This window comes from Canariomyces notabilis (genome assembly GCF_033297395.1).
Source record: "Canariomyces notabilis strain CBS 508.74 unplaced genomic scaffold N656scaffold_5, whole genome shotgun sequence".
NCBI classification, from domain to species: Eukaryota; Fungi; Ascomycota; class Sordariomycetes; order Sordariales; family Chaetomiaceae; genus Canariomyces; species Canariomyces notabilis.
Genome location: NW_027041827.1, coordinates 1,074,723 through 1,098,385, shown reverse-complemented (window position 1 = coordinate 1,098,385; position 23,663 = coordinate 1,074,723). Strand labels below are relative to the sequence as shown.

General features: G+C 54.2%; 7 protein-coding genes across 7 annotated transcripts; 4 read left to right on the top strand and 3 right to left on the bottom strand.

Annotated features, from left to right (window-relative positions):
• Positions 1–365: 365 nt before the first annotated feature.
• On the bottom strand, positions 366–1,069 carry N656DRAFT_777012 (uncharacterized protein). Its single transcript, XM_064814743.1, has one exon. It carries the CDS (start codon positions 888–890, stop codon positions 675–677), a length of 216 nt encoding a protein of 71 aa, XP_064672403.1. The 5' UTR covers positions 891–1,069; the 3' UTR covers positions 366–674.
• A 212-nt stretch (positions 1,070–1,281) lies between these two features.
• Positions 1,282–4,801, top strand: N656DRAFT_777011 (uncharacterized protein). The gene has a single exon (XM_064814742.1). The coding sequence runs from the start codon at positions 1,439–1,441 to the stop codon at positions 4,577–4,579; it is 3,141 nt and encodes a 1,046-aa protein (XP_064672402.1). The 5' UTR covers positions 1,282–1,438; the 3' UTR covers positions 4,580–4,801.
• A 2,113-nt stretch (positions 4,802–6,914) lies between these two features.
• Positions 6,915–8,223, top strand: N656DRAFT_827773 (uncharacterized protein). The gene is made up of 3 exons (XM_064818517.1): positions 6,915–7,126; positions 7,220–7,486; positions 7,557–8,223. The coding sequence occupies exons 2-3, from the start codon at positions 7,267–7,269 to the stop codon at positions 7,922–7,924; spliced, it is 588 nt and encodes a 195-aa protein (XP_064672401.1). The 5' UTR covers positions 6,915–7,126; positions 7,220–7,266; the 3' UTR covers positions 7,925–8,223.
• Positions 8,224–9,192: 969 nt separating this feature from the next.
• Positions 9,193–10,629, bottom strand: N656DRAFT_705658 (ATP-NAD kinase; the record flags this gene model as incomplete). The annotated part of the gene is made up of 1 exon (XM_064811288.1): positions 9,193–10,629. One exon carries the CDS (start codon positions 10,627–10,629, stop codon positions 9,193–9,195), a length of 1,437 nt encoding a protein of 478 aa, XP_064672400.1.
• A 1,196-nt stretch (positions 10,630–11,825) lies between these two features.
• On the top strand, positions 11,826–13,210 carry N656DRAFT_796449 (acyltransferase-domain-containing protein; the record flags this gene model as incomplete). Its single annotated transcript, XM_064817527.1, has 4 exons — positions 11,826–11,929; positions 12,021–12,264; positions 12,320–12,768; positions 12,832–13,210. The coding sequence occupies 4 exons, from the start codon at positions 11,826–11,828 to the stop codon at positions 13,208–13,210; spliced, it is 1,176 nt and encodes a 391-aa protein (XP_064672399.1).
• Positions 13,211–14,992: 1,782 nt separating this feature from the next.
• On the top strand, positions 14,993–17,413 carry N656DRAFT_796448 (MFS general substrate transporter; the record flags this gene model as incomplete). The annotated part of the gene is made up of 8 exons (XM_064817526.1): positions 14,993–15,220; positions 15,467–15,894; positions 16,107–16,193; positions 16,280–16,454; positions 16,525–16,622; positions 16,681–16,760; positions 16,821–17,077; positions 17,141–17,413. 8 exons carry the CDS (start codon positions 14,993–14,995, stop codon positions 17,411–17,413), a joined length of 1,626 nt encoding a protein of 541 aa, XP_064672398.1.
• A 2,791-nt stretch (positions 17,414–20,204) lies between these two features.
• Positions 20,205–21,699, bottom strand: N656DRAFT_766976 (Clavaminate synthase-like protein; the record flags this gene model as incomplete). Its single annotated transcript, XM_064813523.1, has 5 exons — positions 20,205–20,745; positions 20,854–21,023; positions 21,091–21,164; positions 21,228–21,458; positions 21,516–21,699. 5 exons carry the CDS (start codon positions 21,697–21,699, stop codon positions 20,205–20,207), a joined length of 1,200 nt encoding a protein of 399 aa, XP_064672397.1.
• Positions 21,700–23,663: the final 1,964 nt, after the last annotated feature.

Here is a 23,663-nt window from a genome sequence, read left to right as displayed (position 1 = left end):
TATTTACAGGTTTTCCATCCAGCTACAAGTACACTAGTGGAGGGATCGAAAACCAACATAAGGTACCTAGGGATACCACTTGTCTATCGTGTAAAAGAGTTCTAGCAACTGGGCATTCAACTCATCTAGAGACATGCCCATGATCTTACGCCTCAACAAGCGACAAGTCTTATAAACACATGATGGCATCATGCGTTGAGCCGGGAAACAGAGCAACCCTGGATTGGCTACGGCACGACCTCCAGAATCCAGATGCAGCAGGCCTCTGGGCTTTCGACGGTGATCGCAAATGGTTGGTATTACGCTATACACTATGGTACTGGTATGTATGCACTCGTATTTCTGGCGAGCAGTGATCGACATGTCACCATCTCCCCGCACCGCATGTCGGGTCCCATGCTTGATTCGCGGATGTAACCTACTTCGGCAGGCGGTCAGCGTCTTGTCGACGATCATCACAGATGGCCCAAGGTAGTCATTCGCGAGGACCTTGGACCTAGCACGTGCGGACAGGTTTTTGGGTGCCGGACGCCTGTTGATGAATGATGCTGACTATGCCGACGGCCGATGAATCTTTCTCTACTGTCTGTGAGTACGGAGTGCCTACCTTGAAAACCTCAAAGTGTATCTGGAGGATTACATCAGAACCCTATACTGCGGAGCAGGGTGAGGGCTTAGCTGACTGCGTGGTTGCAATCAATATCCATGTGCCGCAATGCGTTGCGAGCCGCGGGAAATTGACGTGAGTGTGCGTTGCCTCCCGCCGTGAGCAGAGTCCAGCCAAACCAACAAACGAGGGATATGCAGGGAGCATCGAACCAACGGGCAGCTTGATATGCTGGAGCGGCGGATCGCGCGTGATTGCTCAAACGCAGCACGCAAGTCCACATCACTCATGCGGACAGCCGATCCCCTTCTCTGCCCATGGAAACGAAGGTTGTCTTGTACCAAAGCCGTCTGCCTGAATTGACGAAAAAAGTTTTGAATTTCGAGGGACTGACTCAGGACATCGTTTTATCTGAAAATTGCACACCTTGGCGACACTGCATGTATGTACGGTGGTGTCCCTTGCATCGGTCGCAGTGCCGGAGGATGTAATCCCCAGTCGCCACAGAACTGGAGCGACTTGTAAAATACTAAATTTGCGACCTCAGCTGGTTGGCGTTGGGCTCGGTGAGCGCCCCTGTTGGTTGTTCCTTGTTGGATGTTGCCCGTTTGGTAAAGCGAGCTGAGCTAAATTCTAACACTGTGCTCTGCACCTAAAATCCTCAGCCGCCAATCCAAAAAAATCCGCTTTCCTCCTTTTAAACTCAAATCGCCGGTTTGCGTTGCCTCCAATCCGCACGTAGCCTCAGAAAACCTAGGGAGAGGATACCCAAGATATATTACCTTCTAGCCCACGCTCTAACGGTCTCGGTCTACGTTGCGACGACAGTGTATGACGACACCGACATCTTGGCTACATACAATTCGAGACCGGCTTCGATTTGGTCGGCCTAGCGTTGTCGCCCGGACCCTGGGAAGCCCGCAAGCATCAATCCGATCTGCGGATCGTGCTGCCGCCGCCTTAAGCTCGACAGGTGCTGGGCTGGCTCAGAACAAGCCTCTGGGTCAGCGGATGCGCATGCCTCGCGCGTCAGGTTCGGCAAAGCGACATCAGGGAGCAAGCAACCAGCGTGACACACGCCATGAGAATGGTCTGGTAGGCCCCGGCAAGCGCGTCACCAAGCAGAAGAGCCAGGGCCAGCTCGATGGCGGCTTGAAGCCTGACGTTGACAGTGCCTGTGCGCCGCCCGTACCTCCTTTGCCCGCTGCCGCGAATGATTCTCCGGCCCGTTCCGACGACATGGCCCCGGACCGCAAGGCAGCCGAGTTGGTGCGGAGGGGTTCGTTAGGCACCACCTATTCCGAGTCGTCTTCGGCCGAGTCCCTCCCCGCGGTTCCCGCACATGCCGTTCCCGAAGAAGCCCATCGTCGAATCGATGTTAATGACGCCAAGAACAGCAATGTGCACCGTGACACGGGCCCCTTGGATTATGCGATCACCGTTCTCCGATCCTGCCCGCTCCACGACACTCTTGCCATCCTGATCATCCTCATGCAGCTGTCGCCCGCCGCCTTGGCCACCATATACATGCTGTTCACCTTCCTGACCTTCGTTCCTCCCGTCACCACCAGCTCCGGCCTTAGTATCGCCGAGATTTTCGATGGCAACCAAGGGACGCCCTCCCTGACGACGCTTGTTTGTATGGATGTGATCATGCTGGGAATTTGGCTATTTCTCTGGGCTCCAATGCAACAATTCATACTGGATCTTGCGCAGGTTGTGGTGTCGCTGACCTTGGGCGGCGGGGGCACGTCGAGGCATGGGACGACAAACAACATCCTGCTCTGCGTTGTCATCGTTGGCGCGTCGCATTGGAATCAGTATGCAAGGTTGAATGGTCTCTCCCGGCTGACTACGCTCTTTGGCACGAACCGCTTTCTATCCTCTAATTCTTCGACGACGGTACGGGCTTTCGACAAAAAGGGCCCTTACGGGTGGGTCAGGAGCATTCTGGCAATTCATATCCTTACACAGGGCCTTGTCCGATACATCCGAGAATGGTACCTCCGTAGGGAACGGCGAGACTTGCAATCCCAGGGCTTGCTTGATCCTGAAGCAGGCAAGTCGGTCTCATTCTCGGCTGAAGGCTCTTCTGATGTTGCCATCATGGCGGCAGACAGTGATGCGCACCTGCAGACTAGCGCGGCCAGTTTCTCCAGCAAGAAGAGGCGAAAGCAGAGTGCCCAAGTCAGGATACGACAGCCCCTCTGGGCGGCACTTGCCAGCACCAAGATCGTCATGGTCAAGGAGTATGAGCTATCGCACGCGGCAAGCGAGTCGGCAGGCTCTAACGCCACGGATATTCATAATCTTGGCAACGCGCCTTTCAATACCCAACCCGAGCAAATTTGGATATGTTATGTCGGCTGTGATGAGGTTTGCTTCAGCACGAGTCACTTTCCGGATCCGCCGGCTCAGGAAGCCATCCTGGAGGATAGCGAACCAGGAATAGACGCCACCAAACCATTCTATGTTAGAGTCAACAATGTAATTTGGCAACCAACCCGCATCATTCCAGTCGAGAACGGCGAGGAAGACAATACTCAGGGCACAAGATGGACCGGAGACATTTATGGATTGACCCCGTTATCCAACTACGAGTGCGAGTTCGTGAGCACAACCACCGGCGAGGTCCTCTTCTCGACATGCGTAAGAACCGTCCAAGCCAAAAGCAAAGACCCGGAGACCAGCTCGAAAACCACAGGCAGCCAACGATCACACGCCCGCCACGACTCACCAGCGACAACGCTCCGAGCATCAATTGCGGCCGCTGAGGCCAAATTGGCCGATGAGAAAGCTCGCCTCAAGGCTGTACGCAAGGATAACAACCGCAAGCTGAACACGGCACGAAAAGAGATCGAGAAACTCTCTTCTGCAGTTCAGTCGGCGGGTGGCGACGATGAGAAATTGAGACAAAAGGTCGCCCAGAACAACATCCAGGAGAAGCGAGCCGAGGAATCCATCCGCGACCTTGACGCGCAGCTGAAGGAGTTGGAGGTAGTGCCTGAGGATTTGCTCAACGAGTATCGAGCCAAGCATGAGGCCTGGGTTGCAGAAAAGGCCATGTTCGACAAGGCCCGCGCATCCTTCAAGAGCTTCAAGTCTTCTATAGATAAGGAACTTAAGTCTCTCGATGAGGACAAGGCCAGCCTGCAGGCAAAGCGGAACAAGATAGCGACGCGCATTGCCAAGGTTGACGACGAGCATGCCCGGATCACGGATGCCAACGCACGGGGTTTGAACGAGGCCGAGCGTCGCCGTCAGGACCGCGCCAATTTGGAAGCTGAGGTGAACCGTTTGGAGCAGCTGTTTCGAGAAAGGATACAGTCTCTGCGAGCCAGCAACTTCGGGAAACAGACTCAGATTCAGGAACTGGCGAACCAGCAGGCATACCTGTCCAACTTATCGGATGAGATGGCGTACGATGCAACCTCGCAGCCCGGACACTACGTGCCGCCTGTCGCGTGGGCGCCGCCGGCTGGCCAGTACAATGCGCAATCTGTATGGCCGCCTGTATCACTGCCTACACAAGCTGGTCCTTTGTCCGTCCCCCCACAGATGCCTGCCTACCCCAATCCGATCCAGACGGCTATGAGCACGCCACCACCCCAGAGGACACGAGGCCGCTCCTCGTCGATGCTCAGCAACATCTCAGGCTTTACGCAGTCGACCGATGAAGATGAGCACGACGGAGGTAACGTCAACAACGCTGGTAGCACCATGGATTCTTCACGTCATCGGGGTGGTCATCAGCCTGCTATCGGGACACCGGGGTCGACGCCGCTGCGAGCGCCACCAGGATTGGGCTTCAAGGGTTTGGGCTCCGGATCCGGGTCCGGATCGGCGTTGGGCTCGGGTTCGGGCTCTGGCTCAGCATCGGGTTCCGGGTCAGGCTCAGGCTCGAGGCGCAGTAGTGTGCGGTCTGGCAGCGGGAGCGGCGGAAGTCTCGGGGAGGCTACTAGCCCTGTCTGATTCTAGGGCAGGGCGGCGTCGGCGTCGGAATTCCGATGCTATGCAACCCGAGCACGCAGTCGACAAGCTCCCCTTGCATCTTGCTCGTGGCTTTGGCGATGGGCGGGCCTGGACTGCATCATCATGGGACTGAAGAAGCGTGCTCTTTGCCTCAGCTCAGCTCAGCTCTGATCCGTAGATGGGTCAATGTAGGGTTGGTCAATGCGAAAAAGTTAGTGGCTTTGTCTTTTGTTCCTGGGCTCATTGACGTGATGATTGCAATTGTGATCATGGTATCGGCCAGGTAGGGTATGCCAAGCATGATCTTCGTAATCAGTTGTCTGAGGAAGGCCTTTCCCCTCCACCCTTTGCAAGCCACATCGGTCTTCTTCCCGGATTGAAGCTATGCCATGTTGCACGGCTGAGTAATGCATCACATTCTCTTCGCCCTCTTGCCTGTCTCTACTACTACCTCGGCCTGATCGATCACGGCTGTCGCGTGAATGTAAGGCAGAAGACGGGGTAAAAATGTGCGTACGAGGGTTGAGCTGTTTAACCTCGAAGACGTTGCCAGAAGATTTCACATCCACAGCGTGCTAATGTAACATCTGCAGGGCTCAGGTCAGCCGTCAGATCAGTTGAATACTATGATGCTCTGCTCCCGCATCGGGTTGCCCACATCTGTGCTAACATCATATACGTCGTCTGCCGCTGACCCTCGTCTGGATCCGAGTCCCCTTTTTGGGTATCAACCAACTCAGAGATTCCAATCCGCAACCACAAAGATGGTACGGACATAGGGCTAGTAATATCCTTTCATGGGTGTATGTCTCCCTTCTCCCCTCTTCGGTTCTAGATCCGAAGGCTGCCAGTCTTTTAGCACGCCATGATCACGCATTTTTGAGAAGTGTCCAATACCTAGGTTGTCATGTAATGGACTCCGTTCTGTTCCTGACTCACAAGGCTGAGTTGTGCAGTTAAGAAAGTGCCCACGGAGTTCTGGCTTGCCACTCTCGAATTTGACATGCGACGAGGATCTTATATCCGGGTCAAAAAGGAGTTGTCAAAAGCCACAACAGCTCTTGCCTCCCTTATGATGAAGACGTCTGATCTTGCCGGAGCTCCCTGAACTCGAGCCCGGCCAAATCTCAGAGAACCAATTCACGACTCGACTGACCCGACTTCACGCAATGCAAGACTCCTTTCCATTGGGTTTTCTCATTGTAGGATCTCAGAGACTCATATTCAAGTGTCTTTTCTTTATCCTTGTTGGGTAACCCCTAAAGTGAGGAAAGTTGTTATGTTAGAGCAGTGCAAGGTACGCATCGCACCTCACATGACACGAGGAACTCCCCCGAGAATTGTGCACGTCGTGTACACGTGTATGCAAGTAGTTAATCTGAGAACGCTGATGGCCCTGGCATTTCCTCGGCACAGCCACCAGGGCAGGCAATCAGCCAATAATCCCGGTTGGATCGTGGTGTAGTGTAGTATAGTTGTGCAACACAACAGGCGGGCGAGGATATTGTGGTGTAATTAGACTGTTAGAGTAGAGTGTAGGGCCGCCCAACTGATGATGCAAGTGGCGGGAATAAGGCCAACAGGCGTCAGCCCAACAGGAAGGCGGGCAACCTTGCCCCGCTCAGCGGCTCAACAGCCTCAATGGCTGAGCACTATCTCCGTATGCACAACTTCAGAAGCTAATACAATACAGTGAATACCCCGACTAACGTATGTGTGAAACCTTCTCTTCACAACAACCTCCTGGGGCACTGTTGGCCTGGGGTAGGGCCGGCTAGGGCTGGCAATGCTGTTTGCTTGTTTCCGTGGAACAACAAGCGGCCGCTAACTTGGCCAAAGCCGCCTGGTCTGGCAGAAAGATCGCCAGCCTGATGGCGTCCAGGCGGACATTCTCGGCGATGCTTAAGTCTTCAGTCTCCGACCAGTTGTTCGCATATCCTAACTACACTAAACAACACTGGGCCACAAGTTAGTCGGTGTCTGTACGGATAACAAGACGGTAGATGAGTTGGGGTAAGGCTGCAGGGCGCCGAGGCTTCTCTTCAACCCTTTTCCTGTGTATGGAGCCCACATGATGGGAGACCCAGTCCAATCAAGGCGCCGGAACCTTTCCACGCATCTCAAACACGCCCCTTGTTGGTCTTGAAATATGAACAGCTTTTATTGAAGGCTAAGATTTGAAGAGCTGAGGTTAAGTGCTACGTTACTGAGGGTCTTCTGGCATAAAGTGAAGGTCCAGGTAGTTGGGGGCGAGTCTCGTGTTAACAAACTGACCAGATCTTCCAAAGAAGTCCTGTTCCACCACCCCGGATTCGCTGCTGACGATTCTCCTGTAGCTGCCCATTAAGGCTAAGAGCATGACTGGATCGACGAACAATCCTACACTGCAATACCACCCACCCTATGTGAGGTCCAATGGGCTCTAGCCAATGAAGCGCTGCTTTCGCGAAAATAGACGGTTGCTCCACAGCCTCAGGGGTTCATGTTTGCGCACGCCGCACGCCAGGTCGGGGAAGAAGTCCAAGGTGTCCGAGGTATAAAATGAGGGTAAGGCCTCCTCCAACTCTCAACATATAACCGGTCTTCATCGCGATCGCGGCATCCGTCAATTGTGAAATCTAGTCACTCATTGTCCTTGAGATCGCTTTCAACAAACCCGCCAGCGAAGCCCCCAAAGAGCCTTCAAGATGAAGTACACTGCCGTCCTTGCCGCTGGCCTCGTGGCCGTCGCCTCAGCCCAGGACTTTGCCGACCTCCCGGCCTGCTCCCTCCAGTGCATTATGGATGCCGTCCAGGATAGCGATTGCCCGCCGACCGACCTCGGATGCATCTGCGGGAGCATCGCCGACATGATGGAAGCCGCTGTGGACTGCGTTATTGACGCCTGCGGCGTGGATGTTGCCCAGGGTATGTCCACCACTTGTGACTCCCAAAAGTCACTCAATCATAGGTAATAATACTGACGCGATCCAACCAGACGAGGTCCTCCCCACGGCTCAGGAGCTTTGCGCCCTGGTTGCCCCTGGCCCCGGCTCTTCGGGCTCAGCGACAACAACGAGTGCGAGAGCCACTGCCACTGCCACCACTACCACCACCACCAGCGAGACAGATGATGAAAGCACAACTACGTCCGAACCAGTCACCTCCGTGACCACCCTGCCGGGCGGCTCGTCCAACACGACCCTGTCGACCTCCCCGACGACGACCGCACCCCCTGCATCCTCGTCCTCAGGCTCCGCGCCCCCGCAATCCACCACCACCTCGGCTGTTACCGGCGGCGCTCCTGTCGCCGGCTACATTGGATCTCTGGGCATGCTTGCGCTGGGCTTTGTCGTTGCTCTCTAAGTACTAGTAATCGACCTGGTGTGACCTGGTGCGAAAGCGAATTTGAACCGTGTACGAAGTAATTACTGGCTGAGGGTATGAGGATCTCTGGCGGCAAATTTGGAATGTTGTTGTCGGGTTGTCACAAAAGAAGAAAAAGGATAAAATTACCTTATATTACTTGATACCTTAGAATTTGAATTCCGTTGTTGTAATAGTGCACACCAAGGTATCTGCTACATTACCTAACATAGGAGGTAGGTATGTACGAAGTACGAATACATAGCACTTATTTCTCTACAAAAGTGGCACAGTTGCCCATAGATCCCAATCTATTCTCTTGTGGACTAGCCGAACGATCATGGCCTTGTTTAACTTGACTGTCATAATGCATTTCCCTTGTTTTTAATTGTATTTGTGCCTCGTTCCTACATACAGGGGAGTACCTATGGTGACTCTGGTGAGACGCCTACCTCCAGACCTCACCTGCGATGTGTGTGTGTGTGACTGCGATGCCTTGCTTGTTGGTTGCATCGCTTGTAACAGATTCGTATTACCTTCTTGATTAAATGACGATTAACAACTGGGTAAATTCACTGAAACAAGATCATTTCCCATATGGAGTACGGAGTACCTACAGTAAGGGGCTTCGCTCCCTTTTGTGATTGCTACCTAGGTACCTATCCATAGAGTACAGGACCGCGACTCAAGAATAGAAATCTTGATGCTAACCGAAGGCCGAATCACGAGCATGTTGTTCGAGGTCTTATACTACTAGATACCTGAAGGAGCCTCCCTACCTACCTAGTGTGAGTAGGGATTACCTTGACTGTCACCCGACTCTGTTTAACAACCCTACTTTGCCTAGGTGCCTGGTACCTGACCGGACCTACAATACTCTAGAACCTACTACATCTTCAAGAACCAAGAAGCAATATCCAGGGACCAGCTTTGCGTACCTTGTGCACAAGGAGCCAGTTCAAGCCACACCGTTAAGCTTAGCTGTCTTGAGCGATTAGGTAGGAAACCAGCCGTTCCTGCACATGCATCTGCCGGTCCAGCACTGCATTGCAACACGCCACAAAACCTACAGGCTTCAACAAACCACAGTACGAGCAGAGAGAAGATGTCCCAAGGACTATTTGGGAATATATTGCAGGGTATCACATACCTATCCACCAATGCCACCCAAACTTTCATTTTCTAGCCCGATAAAAAGCCAACGGCACCTCCGTGGTACACTAGTATGCACACCCGTATTGTATTGTACCCCTCACATCAAAACCATCCTAATGCATCTCCCCCGGCTCCCCAAACGGGTAATTGAACTTCAACAACCCATTCAACCCACCAACCCAAGAGTCATCATCCTCAGCAAACCCCTCGGGGCCGCCGCCGGCCCTAGACGACGCGCGGATAACACACGGCACGCCGCCCCTCCAGCCGTCGGGGGTCCTCTCCAGCTTCTCACCCTCGACGCGGACCTCCATGCCGATAGACACACCAGCGCGGCGTTTCCCGTCGATGCTGACGGGCAGCTCGCGGCCGCGGTTGCGCTTGCTCAGCTTGAGCACCACCTTGGTGTGCAGCGGCAGCACCAAGGGCCGGAAGCTCAGGCTGCGCGGGCTGATGGGCGTGATGAGCAGCGATTTCACGAGCGGGTGCACGATGGACCCCCCCGCGCTGAGTGAGTATGCTGTTGAGCCCGTTGGTGTGCTGACCAGGATCCCGTCGGCCACGGCCTCGGTCAGAAAGTGTGAGTTGACGTAGATGTCGATTATGGCCAGATGCGGGTGCGAGCCGCGGTCGATTGATACTTCGTTGATGGCGTGGAGATAAGGCGGGGAGCGGCCGGTGGGGGGAAAGAGAGGCGGGTGGTAGCTGAGGTCGGCGGGCGTGCCGAGGTCCGGCTCGGCGGTTGAGGTTGGGAGGAGGTGTTGGTTGATGTTTCGGCCTTCGCTGTCGTAGATGCCCACACGCAGTCTGTTGCGCAGCAGGATCTTGGAGGTCCGGCTCGGGCCCATGCATTGCCCGTTGCCGCGGACGCCGTCCCATGCGCTGGGGACCGGGGTGTAATCCAGCCGGTCAGGAGGGGATAGAGCTGCCCGGGTATGGGGGTCCACCAGGTCTTCTATGGTAACGGAGCAACCGCTCATGTAGCACTCCCTCCATGCACGCTTGTATTCGCCAAACTTCCACTCTCCCAGAAAGCCTAGGGTGCCCATGCTAAAGGACAGGATCGGGGGGACGCTCTCATGCATGGAAAACAGGCTCGCGGCGCGTAGGATGGTGCCGTCGCCGCCCATGGTCGTGACGAGATCGATCTTTTTGGCGAACTGTGTGGTGGCATCCACCGGAGCGGTCGTATAGACGGGGAATGGCAGCGTCTCGTGGATGTCCTTGGCAACATGGCTCTCAAAGACGAGGTTTAGGCCGGGATAGTTGCTGTGAATGTGCTTGGCGAACTCAACGGCCTTAGCAGTGACAATGGGCGCGTGCAGCTTTGGCATGAGCAAGATGTTGCGCGGCGGTTGCGGCCAGTGAAGAGAGAGCAGCGACGATGTTTTCGTTTGCTGGTAGTGAGGGACGGTGCGGTCGGGGAGTGTTGAGACATCAAGGATCTGTCTGCATGCCATCGACACAGAGAAGAAGCGAGACGTTCCACGGCCTCTGACACTCGCACTATTGCGCCGCAAGGCGGCCATGCTGGGCGACTTCAAGGCCATGGGGGCAAGAAGACTGAGGTGGCGATCTCGAGCCAGAAATGACGGGCTCGACATGGCGACATGTTCGGCGGCCGCAGGCTGCTTCGTCCCTTTGTGAGTTTGCGGCGGCTTGTTAAAGCTACTGATGATGCGCCTCGCAACGGCGCGGCTCGACATTCAAGTGTCCATTGCCCAGTTGCAGGTTATGCATTTGCTTCTTGAAGCTACGGGTGGGAGGACTTGTAAAGGAGCACTGTGATCGACGGCCGAAGATCAAAGCTAGCCAATGGGAAAGCGCTGATTTCACCCGCAGGCCGCAGCAGCGGTCAATGTACCCCACTGAGCCAAGACACTAACGTTATGCCGGCATTCACCGCTTTGCCTGGCTCGGAGCTTGATTGACAAGTCCCTTGGTCCCGCCGTCGACAAAAACATGGAAACATCAAGAAGAATCCGTCAGTTATCGAGCTGTCTACTCGGTACAGTACATTCTGACACGCAATCAGGTAAATGATTTGGAGTATTGGTACAGTAAGTGGTTCCCTTCAGACCATCTGTCTTGGAAGGCAGTGCTGGTCCCAAGCCTAACTTCCAGGTTACACTGGCTCGACCGGTTACCTGTAAGGCAGACTGTGGTGGTGGGGCGGGGCATCCGAACCCAAACGGAAGTCGCATGCATATGTCACTGATGGCAGGAAACAGAGCTTCGGTTGATGCACACAGATGGTCCATCTGATCTGCGCTTCTTTACTTTGCTCGAGTCTCTTTCTGACCGAACCTGTCTAACACAATGGCTTCGCCAAGAGACTACGATTTTGAACCGAAGTCGCAATAACGTTAGCTGGGTGCAGCAGCATTGTGCAGCGTGAGATCCAGGCCCCGTTTGTCGTCCCGAAGCTGCCGAACCAGAAGCTCAGCTCGAGGTCGCGTGCATGTGTTCGAGCAGCGGATGCCTGCCTTGCCGTCAACCTCCACCAAGCTCCCTGCAGCTTGGTCAACCTCGTCGCCCACTTCCTCCGACGTCAAACTTTCCTCTGGTTTTGAGTCTTTATAGGTTTGGATACGTCTACATATCCTCATCTCACGGCTGTTTCCCAGCCGTATTCGGATCGCGGTCTTGAGCTCGGACTGAACTGCGCCCGTGCGATATGGTTGCGGAACTGCGTCATCCCGGCCCGGGCCATCCGCCGGCCGATTCCGCCGCAAAAGATGCCGCCATGGCTCCGAGTAGCCATCCCTCCGGTCGGGAGAAGCACGGCAGGCTGATGCAGTTGCTTCGGGGGTTCTCATTCCTCGCCTATTTTCTGACCGGCGCCATTGCGTATGTACAATACCTGCAGTTACAGACATCGACGTGCCCCGCCAATATTTGCATCGGATGGCAGCTGACACGCGACACGGCACCATGGCAGCATCAACTTAACCCAGTTCCTTGGCGCGCCGCTGTACTGGATCGATCGCGACCTCTTCTATGCCTATATGTCCCTGACGAAGCAATCGTTTGGCCTTCTCATCACGACCGCCACCCACTGGTGGGGCCCCACGACGATACGTATCAGCGGCGATGCCTCGGTGGCCGACCAGATTAGAAAAACAGAGGATGGGCTGGTCGAGTTCTCATTCCCGGAGCGCATGATCATGATTGCGAATCACCAGGTTCGTTGCGTCTACAAGCCGTCGGGCAGCATACCGTAGGCTGACCCTTTTGCAGATCTACACAGATTGGCTATACCTCTGGTGGGTCGGCTACGCCAACAAACCCAAGAGCCACGGTTCCATCTACATCATCTTGAAGGAATCGTTGAAGTATATACCCATAGCGGGGCCCGGCATGATGTTTTATGGCTTCATCTTCATGTCGCGGAAGATGGCTGTCGACCAGCCGCGGATGGCCCATCGTCTGCGCAAGCTCAAGGCCCGGCACACGGCTCCCGACGGGAAGAGCTATCTCAATCCCATGTGGCTGCTTCTGTTTCCCGAAGGGACGAATGCTTCCCGAAACGGCAGGGCAAAGTCGGCTAAGTGGGCCGAGAAAATGGGGGTCAAGGATCCCGAGCACGTCCTACTGCCCCGTAGCACGGGCATGTACTTCTGCCTCAGCGAGCTCAAGGGCACAGTCGACTATGTCTACGACTGCACTGTAGCGTACGAAGGGGTTCCGTATGTCCTGCCCCGCCATCAGCTTTCCATATCCTTGTTGACTAACAGGTATGCTCTGAATAGACGTGGCAAGTTTGGTGAGAACATCTTCACCCTCTCAGGCACCTATTTCCGGGGCCAACCGCCAAAATCGGTCAATTTCTATTGGCGTCGATTCCTCGTCGATGATATCCCCCTTGACAACCAGGAGCAGTTTGGCCTTTGGCTGCGCGAGCGATGGTACGAGAAAGATGCCCTCATGGAACAGTACCTATCCACTGGTCGCTTTCCCGCGAACCCCGCCAATACCCTTACAGAAGACCGGGAGGAGTTCCTCGAGACCGAAGTCCGGACTCGATACCCGTTCGAATTCCTCCAGATCTTCAGCGTGCTCGCCGGATTTAGCCTGTTGGTCAATTTGATCCTTAAATTGTGGAACAAGCTGGTCTCTTTGGTTTTCTGATTTGAGGCGTTTGGATCGAGATACCCTCTCCACTCACACATGCATGGATCGTGATCTAGGTATTTATGGGTGCAAGCCATGCCAGGGGTCAGGTGCAGACCTTTCGTTTTCCTGCGCTGGGCTAGCAGGTTGGAATTGGTGATCCCTGTCAGGCCGGTGCCTCTGGAGACCGATCAGTGTGCAACGGCGGCCTAGAAAGCACGATTTGGGGACGAGGCTTTGGATAACATTTACGGCAAGGGCGAAACGGGGCTGACGTGTTATGGAAAATGATTACGACATAGTATACCCTTTTGCTATTTACACCGACATTTACACTTATGAATTTTGGTTCCAGACCGGACCGCTGGTGGATTCAGCACCACGGAGCTAGGTCAAAGAGGTTATGGCTGTTATTGAGGGGCATTGCACACCGTCCAACAGCCTACTGATATGAGATCTAGACTGGTCGCTATACGACAATAGGTTTCTTTCCAGGTCGGTCGTCGCCCAAATTGGCTAATCCCCGGTATAGTTCCTCGGGAGAGGGTTTCTAACCGGAACGATACCGGAGCAGCGGGTTACGCCCAACTCGGCTCGGCATGGCAAGCACTTGGTCCATTATCATATCAGTTCGGCTTCTGGTAGACCGAACTGAGCATGCTGAACGGCACATGACCAGTCGCAGTTGTTGGGGCCAATCGGGTCCGAGCCCCCCGTGGGCCCGGCACGGGGCAGACGTGTTCCCTGTAACATATCCGTCCCAAGGTGGAATCGACGGGTCTCGCCCTCAATCCAAAGAGGGGCGGCTCTTCCAACCCCGTGGCTCATCGGAGACGTCTCGGCTTGCCAGCACAGGGCCTCGACGACCATCACCAGGACTAGCAGCGTTGATGAGATCCGGCCGAAGTTTCACCGCTCTTGTTGATAACCGTCCAACGCTACTGCAGAATGCGCTATCTCATGGAAAGTGCTAGTCATGTTGGCCGATACTACACGATATGTCATGTCGAATTTCGCTTGTTGACGCTGCGAGGGAGCCCAAGACGCAGGCAAGTAGCCCCTATTCGGCCAGTGGCCGGAGGTCTTGCTCTGGGTCTTGTCCGCTCCGGGGAATATTGTCCGACCATCTAAGAACCTAACGGTCAACACCCCGTCCAATGACGACTCACGATGCCGGTCGAAGAGGTCCGATGTCTTTCCGGTGTCTCGGGGGGTTCATGTCTGGGCATTCGTGCCGGTACCGCATGAGTACGTCTGCGATTCCATGAGTGCGTCCGACCCTGACGGCGAAGAAGAGCAGCAGGCGCAGCAACACCAGGCGGAGTTTGGCGGATATAGCAACTTTACCGTGTATCCCTGCGGTCGACATGGCGTCGACTTGCATCCCTTCAAGAGCTTGGAGGTTGGCCGGGGTACAGCACCCACAGTTGTCGGACCGTGAACGAAGGGCGATCGTCAACGTCCAGGCAGGGGTTCAACGCACCAATGCAAGTGTGCGCTATCGTCATCAACGGCGCTTGACAACTCATTGACACTATGTGTGCTTCCTTCACGATGCCGGCAGACTCCCCATGCTCGAAACGAGGAGGCCATGGGGATGGAAGCTGGGAGGAATTGTGAGCACTCTGGATGACCATAAAAGGAGCTGGTTCACGATCTGTTCTCAACATAGATAACACGTCAATATCACCGAGGATACTGATATATTTATACTCTGGAAACACTTGAGCAAGCACGCCTTTCCTCGACATCAACCACCGCACTTCATTCTTGCTAGATTTCTTGAGCCAAGACTAAACCATGGAACCACAAGTGCCCATCGAGGTGGAAAAGCCCTCGCCGGTAGCTCGCGCCGACTCGTATGCCACCACCAGCAGTGAAGGAAGCCTTTTCTGGGCTAAAAAGGGGCAAACCTCCTGTCTCGTTCAACCATCTACGTTGTCGCTCCCCGTGCCTGGACAAGAACCAAGTGTTACTGTCGTGTCGTTTAAGCCAAATGACCCGTCCAACCCTTACAACTGGTCGACTGTAAGCCGCCCTTTCTCACTACTTACTATCTTTCAAGCCGAGCCATCTCTGAACAGTGATTACGCCTTTGAACCACCCTACAACCCTACTCCTCCGACTACCACCTCCTTAAACCGACCCCCTACCCCCTATCAATGCAAAGTTCCAAGTCCAATATCCCCCATCCACCCCCCAGATATCTTACCTTACCTTACCTTTACCCATCTTACTAACCAAGTCACAAACAAAACTCTTTTGAGAAAACAGCAAACCAAAACCCTCATCCTCCTCGCCGCCACCCTGACAACAAGCATAACCTTTGTCCCGTCCACTCTCCCCTCCAATTTGATCCCACCGATAGCCGAAATCTTTGGCGTTCCTGCGACGGGGCCCAACTCGGTCCTGCCCGCGTCCATGTACCTGGCCGGGTTTGTGTTTGGCCCGCTCGTGTTCGCGCCGCTGAGCGAGGCGCCCCGTGTCGGACGCCGCTGGGCGCTGGTCGCGGGTGCGCTGGGGTTTCTGGTGTTTTCTATCGCCGGGGCGGTTGTTAATCCGGACGGGTCAGGGTGGGCGGCGTTCCTGGGGACGAGGTTTGGCCTGGGTGTGTTTGCGTCGCCGCCTGCGAGTGTCTTTGGAGGGGTGGTCGCGGATTTGTTTGAGGGGGAGGTGTTGAGGGGGAGGGTTATGATGATTTGGTGGGTGACTTTTCCTTTTTTTTGTTTCTTTCTTTTGGGTTGTTGTTGGGTTTGAGAGGGATAGGGGGCTTGTCGTGAGGATGGGGATGGGAGGAAGTTGAAGAAGAGGGCAGTACAGGGCCCGTTGTATGAGTGAAAGGGGTCATGGTTCTGGTGTTTACCTGTGAGATCATAAGCTGACCGTGGGGAACATTGCTTACGGCAATCATCAGGTCCGCGGCAACCTTTATCGGTCCCCTAGCTGCGCCTATCCTGGCGGGATATGCGAGTCCCGTGTTGGGGTGGCGGAATGTCTTTTGGTGAGTGCTCTGTCAGGCGTGGCTTGTTTGATTTTTGCTTCCTTTCCCCTTAGTCATGGAACTCTGCTAACTGGTGACCTTTGGAGGGTTGCGGCCATTCTTGCGGCTGTTGGATTGGCTACGACCTTGTTGCTCCCCGAGACACTGGCGTCGACAATCCTGAGGAAAAAGGCGGCGAGGCTGAACAGAGAAGGCCATGACAAAGCTAAGCGGTTCATAGCTCCATCAGACCTGGTTGAAGAGAAACCCTGGACTACGTATGTAAGTGAAAGCATGATGGGCCCATGGTAAATCGAATCTCAAGTACCTAGGTGACTGACTTGATATCAAGAAAACGACGCTGGGGCGACCCTGGCGTCTACTCTTTTGCGAGATGATTATTTCCATCACGTGTGTGTACTTGGGCTTTGTCTACGCTGTGTTCTACATGTAGGTCTGTCCGCTCGAGCTTCTCTAGTAACACTACTCACACACGGCGTGTCTCCAGGTTGGTACAGATTTTCCCGGCCATCTTCCGCGGTGTGTACGGGTTCAGTGCCGGCATGTCGGGAATCCTTTTCACGATCAGTAAGTACAGCACCTGCGGACTTGATACGAAAGCGGATAGTTCTGACTTCTACCGTTTAGTGGGATTTGGCACCTTTGTCGCCTGCTTCATCCTATGGTGGTACGACAGCCTTGCCCTGCGCCTGAGCGACAGACATCCCGACAAAAGGGAAGAGTATCTACGGCTTCCACTCGCCTGTGTCTCTGGGCCGGTATTCGCTGTTTCCATGCTGTGGCTGGGCTGGTCGTCACGGCCCGAAATTCACTTCCTCGTGCCTCTGGCATCTACCATCCCCTACGGACTGACCTACCATCTTATCTTCATGGCCATGATCAATGTAAGCAGAGATTGCAAAAGCTTCGGTAGGGCGAGCAGGCTGGACTGACTTGTTCTTCCTTAGTATGTCGTTGATGCGTACGGTATCTACTCGGCCTCGGCATTGGCGGCGCTCAGTATGACGCGGAGCCTGGCGGGAACCATCATTCCCCTGGCGGTTGAGGACATGCTCGCGGCCCTGGGGATTGCTTGGTCATGCACCATCCTGGCAGCTGTCAGTGCTGTTCTGGCCGTTGTCCCGTTTGGCTTCATCGCGTACGGCGAGAAGATACGCGCGGCCAGCCGGTTCAGCGCCGAGCTCAAGCCCGCGCTAGACCTGGAAGCGGGAGTCTTGTAGGTAGTTTGAGAACATGAAGCTGGACGTTATGTGAGCAGTGGATGGGTGCCGGCTAAGGTGGATGAGTTGACAGCCTTGAGCTTTACTCTAAGCGATACTAAGACAATAAAGGCTGGGAAGACGGAAGAGACTTAGACAGCATTGAGTTAACTCAGAGATACAAAGGTTTTAGCATCGCGATGTGTAAAACAGGGTTCGATGAAAGGACTCATGAGGGTTGAGCAGGAACAAAACAGCAGTCTCTTTCTGTTAGAAACTGAGCATGTACAGTACATACCTAGGTGCATTTGCAGCGCGGTTCAGTGGCGTGTTGTTTATTAGGCTTCCGATGATAATACATCCGTGGTAGAGGAGACGGATTTTCCTGGGCAACTCATCAATCAGCAGAGATTAGAACTCAGCAGATACTAGAAGGAAGCCTCGCTGTGCTCCCGAGTCATCATTGCTCGGTACTATTTAATACTAGTATGATCTAAGTGTGGGGGATCACCAGCAGAATAGATCTCACCAGTCTCGCTACTAGTAGTACCTTGCAGTAAACATTTGTTGCAGTTCTCATCCTTAGTGTCGGTCTACATGTAGGCTACAATCGAATCAAAAAAAAAGGGGGCCTAGGATCTGTCTTCCTCCATTTGTTAGCTACCTCCTTGAGCAGGGCGGGTAGTACCAAGGTGAACAATGGATTGAGTTTCACCGAGGTAGATTCAAAGAGATGACAGTGATATCCGGGAATATCCTATTTGTCTGCCACATGCACCTTATGCAGCTTGAGCTGTGTAACGTATCATGCTACATCTGCGAGATGCCGTCGTCCTCAAGAGTCAGGACACCACATGCAGGATAAGTATGTACTACTAGTAGTGGTTAGGCCTGACGGTGAATTCCCGGGAACTTCTGCCGTGATAGCTACTATGAATCGATGCTGTCGGGATTCGGCTTGCTTCTGACCGACAGATGTCGCCTATTAAGGGGGTGCCTGATACAGACATACAACTTCACATGCAGCTGCTGTCGGTGTGTCTAGCCGTCATGTAAATGATGCAGTATGTTGCAGTACTATGGGGCGACTATGCGAAGCCGCGGAACAAGCTAATGCAGCCACACAGGTACCCTTGATGTGGGAAATGCAAAGAGAGGGTGGCCTTGGGCTGCCAGATATGTGGTGAGGTGGTGTGTACCGTGTAAGTCGAGGGTCCCATGCAGTGCCGGGGCAACCGGGACGTACAACTACAAGAAGTTGAGCTTGCCATTTGATATCAGCACCCCCCGATCTCATCGGGAATTTTTGGATGCAGCATTTGGAGCATTCGTGCTTCGGTCCTGAAATCGTATCCAATCGGACGATGGTTTGAGGTACCTGGCCCGGGGCCTCTCACAGGGTGATTGTCGACCAGATGCTCAAGTCGTTGCCGCGTTGCGTCGTTGGCTAGGTGTCAAGGTTACCCTACACAGGGAGGTTACAGGATTGCCGAATGCGTTTTCCCGTGGATCTCTATCTCCAGCCCGTGGCATCTTGCTATAATCGACGCGTTGTTGCATCCCTCAAGCCGCTCCCATGAGAGTCCTATCAGACGTGCAGCAGCAGGTTGGTGCGTAGCTTGCGCTGGCTGATTTGCTATCACCCAGCCGATTTCAGTCTCCATCTGATGATCTTGTACTCGCTGCATCATGATGATACTCTGCTGCATGATCTAACAACTTGGCCGTGCATGGCTCACGCTCAACCCCTGACCACTCCACATTAGAACATGTCGTCTACAGCAGGGTGAAGCGGCTTTCACTGCCGCGTCTGCCACGAATACAATGCTTTTTCAAATCCCGTCTTGCGCGCATTCCAAGAAAATGTCCGATCGCGGAGGTCAAGAGGTGACGGTGCTAGCACCTGGAGCTTCGCCATGTTTTCCGCTCAGCGTCACTGTGCCTAAGGCGAGAAACTTTTTCCTTTTTCCTTGGCTTTCCACTCAACCTGGCTGAACCATCAACGTGCTCACCCACACTGAGTTGGGATCTCGGAGTTTCGCAGCATGCCGGGATTGAGGCGCTTCCGGCGGCAGGTTACCAAGGTGTTAGTGTGTAATTGCTTTGAGGCAGTGGTGTCGATCTGGCAGTCGAGGAGATAACCGTCCGAGTATAGCCACACACGTAGTCATGCTACTGACAGTAGACTATCGGTTGGGCAATCCAGATTTGGCAACGGCAGTTGTGTACCGTTTGATCCGAGAGAGAAAGCTCCCCTGAGCGGAAAGAGGCGATTGTGGTATCCGGCATTGATATGGCCGGGCCATTACAAGATTGAGAAAGTGTGCTTCAGCAATCATGGGATAAGGGGCCATCATACGGTCCCGTCATGTATGCAGATTGTGGAGGAGAAGTCAACAAGAGCATACGCTGTTCAGGGGGTTGAGGGATGCAAGGGGAGATGTAGTCAGACTGTCATGAATCATGAAGCTAGTTGACAACCTCGCAAACTACTGATAACGAGACTTTCATCCTCATGCTTGACATCAAGCCGGCCTGATACCTGGCCGTGCGATGAAGCGGCCAGCAGCTAGGAGAGTGTAAGAGACGTGACTGCTTGCCAGACGGCTTAATGTGCCTAGGAAACCGATGAGCTCAAATCATCGTGCTGCAGCACCAAATCCCTTGGACGTGCAATCCATCATGGCATTTCGAACTTTATCCGCCAAGGAAGCCTGTTGTTGACCGAACGATAGTGCATAGTTGGCTTCTAGGCTGAGGTAAGGGAAGCGAGCTGCAAATGCTGCGTGACTGCGTCGAACCACTAGTAATGTCAAGCCGAGCCCTGTCCGTTTACATCGTCGTTGTCCTCAAGAATAAACGCCGCTGAGCCTGCTGTGTACTTTGGCGGCTTGTATTCTGGGGTTGGGAGGACGGGATATTTCGTTTCCACCTTGTCCCGTTGGCTTGGGACACCCTTCCCGCCCGGGCCGAATGCCGCCTCCCATGGGACTCGCATCAATTTCGGGATGTGCCAAGCAAGGGCAGGATTTCGCAGCCACAGCCGAACAAGATGACGGCCCGGTCCCCGCTTGGCGTCGACGTAAGGGTCACGGGCATGCAGAAGGGATAGGTTATTGATAAAGACAATGTCCCCGGGCTTGATGTCCAAACGGAGGCGATGTTTGGAGGCCAGGTCCGAGAGGACCTGGAGCGCTTCAAGCTGCAAGGGGCTCAAATCAGGAACGTGGTCTCGCCCGGTTTTCGCCGTCGCGGGGTGGAGGCCCAGCCGTCCCGGATCAACACTGATGATGATCTTGTCCTTTGTCACATGCAGCAGTGGTGCAACAACGTGGCGTGGTGGATTACCTGATCTGAATGGCCGGCATTAGTCTTGTTAGCAGGCGAACCACTTGTATAGCAGTACAGATATGTGAGGTGTGACAGAATCAAAACAACTGCAAGAAAATGCGTTGACTGACACTTGGATCGGCCAATTGGCATGGCACAGCGCTTCAAGCACCTCCGGGTAGGAGGCGGCGAGCTCCTTGTAGATGGTCCAAGATGACGCCACATAGGTATTGCCGCCGGCCTCTGCTAGAGACCGGACATGAAGCGCGAGAACATCGGTTCCCATGTCGCAGTGCCAAGTCTTTGAAGAATCGATTCGCATTAGCAGAGTAGACATGGCAAGATGCCTTGGGCTGTAGGCGACATACTAGACCACTGGTGGTATGAATTCCATGGCGGAGTTCTGGTGGCGTTGTCCAGACCTTGGACTGGGTGACGTGGGCTATTCGTGCCAAACTGTCAGCCCGATGGAACCCTCATGTCCGAACTGCTCTGCCGTACGTACTCAACATGGTCCCTTTCTTGTCTTGGGCGCCTTTCTGCTCGCCAATATAGTTCGCAATTCCCAAGAAGATTGCCACATTGTCTTCAGCGGTGTACTTCTGAGGATCGAGTCCCCGAACGATGGAGAACCCCCGGCCTCGGTGGACGTCGAGACAAACTTGGGCGAGTTGCGCTTCGAGCTGGGGAAGGGGGAAGTTATCACGCGTGATGGCGTCTCCGTCAAACCCGCGCTCTGTCCTCAGTCAGTCCATTGAGTGCTTGCTTGATTCAACGAGGCAGCCTTGCTTACCCTTGATGGCCCCCAAAGCTTCTTCAACCTCGGCAACACCCCTTTCGCCAATGTCAATGACATACGATGGCTTGGTCTGGGCTTCTTCTGGGCTTGAAAAGTCGTGAGGAGCCCAAGCCATGGGATGAGAGTCGAGCCACTCAGTCTCCACGGAACGAGACACGGAGTCGCCCTGGGTGGCCATGCTGTGGTGTGTTTTGTCCATCTTCATGGGGCGGTGATAGTATGTTGCGGTCTTTGGCTGATTGCCAATGCTCCTGCTGGCCTGATGGGACTCATGGGAGTGATCGAGTCTGGACGGGATCGCAAGGTATTTCAGGACGCGGGACGCGGTGGTCTGCTGCCATGAAGGCGGGAGCTCGAGTACGCGACATGGTGAAGGGGTCGATGGGATCAGGTATCCCGCACTTGGCTCCTTGGATCAGCGGGGTGGGCATCGCGGTGACAATCGTAACGGGAGGGAATTGATTGGCTCTGCAGGCCGTGCTGTCGTCTTCGTCGCTGAAGGTCCGCTTGAAAGGGACGTCACAGAAGAGGAACCGTGGACTGGGTGGACCGGGACCCGGATGGACTGGTGTGTCACCCAGTTCAATCCCTTTGGCATGCCCTTCCACGCCATCTGCCGAGTAGATTTCGATATTGCTTGGATAACGTCGGCCGAAGCGAAGATCGAATCGAGACTCCGGTATCGCCATCACCATCGTCAACTAAATCACATGGAGGTTTGGCTCGCGGTCGGGAAAAGAAGGGAGAGGGTGGACGGGTCGTTAGTCGGGACTAGCGGCCCACGCGGCATCCTGGATAAGCAAGACGGACAAGAGGAAGAATAATCACTCTCCAGTCCCTCGCCAAGGGTGGTAAACCGTGCGGTCCGGGCCCCGGCGAGATTCCTTGGGGAGCAACGTCACAACATGTTTGCCAGAATCCCAGCTACCTTTCCCTAACATGAGGAAGGAGATATCGTTCCGACAACTTCAACAAGACAAGTCGAAGCGGGTCTTTGGGATTTTTAGTATGGTCCTTGACAGTGGAACCGAACCGAAGAAGAGTTGATAGGTCCCCATACAGACCCCAGCTCATGCGAATCATAAGTTAGGCAGGCTGCTGGGAAGCTCGGGGAAGGAACCACTCATACACTACTGGGTAAGGTACACCTCCCTGCATAGAAACTTGGCCGGGGTTATCTTAGGTATTGCCCCTGTGAAGCGCTGAATGTGCATTCTCGCCTGTCTCATCCTTCTTATTAGCGGGCATTGCAGCGAACACGCATGTGTATGGATGTTCCAACATATCCTAGCCCAGCTTAGGAGTTAGTTAACCCGCGCTAGTCTCCGCTATACTTCATTCTATTGATCCAATATCCATCAACGTTGGCAACAGTCTTCCACGTTGTTGGACTTAGAGGATGCCAGGACGCAAGGCATAGAAAGATGTCAGGTCCGCCGCCTAAATCGCCCTGGACGTCAGGCCGAATTGTGAGCCTTGGGACAGACGAGCCTAGTCAAACCACGTGTAATTAGTGTCGAAGAGGGTTAAGGTTCCTTGACCGCTGGTGGATCTGATGCACTTAGCATTCCTCAGCTGGATCGGAACGGACCGCTCGGCTGCCGCCCGCGGATGGGTCCCGTCAAGCGGTGCGGAGGTGCAGTTGAGCAACGCCAGTCGTTTCGGTGCAGGACCACCTTCATTATGGCAAGCCGTTTCAATTTTGTTCAAACAGGTCTTTCTCCAGAAATGATAGGCAATTCGGAACAAAACCAGCTGGCAGCATGTTCGCTCACAGCTGTGCGGCCATCTGTCCACGGCGTGTGAGGCATCTCTTTTGCATCTTGACAGTCCTGCTGTTGGAATGTTGAGTGTGGGAGAAACAAGGGTGCGAAAAGCTCCCAAGTTCGCCAAGCTTCTAAACGTTGAACGTCTATCGTAGACGTAGAGAAGCTGACCTAACGCAGATAGTTGATTTGGTCAACAGAAGTACATACCAATATTCACTACAATGCCTCTGATGTGGTGTTTGCTCATTGCAGGTACTTTGGGTATACTCTGTGGTTAATGTCAACGATTTGACGATGATTGTTGAGCACCCGACGCTTGGCGGAGAGTGGGATAGCGTCAACTTTGGCGTGGAAAGAAGGTGCCCTGGAAGGT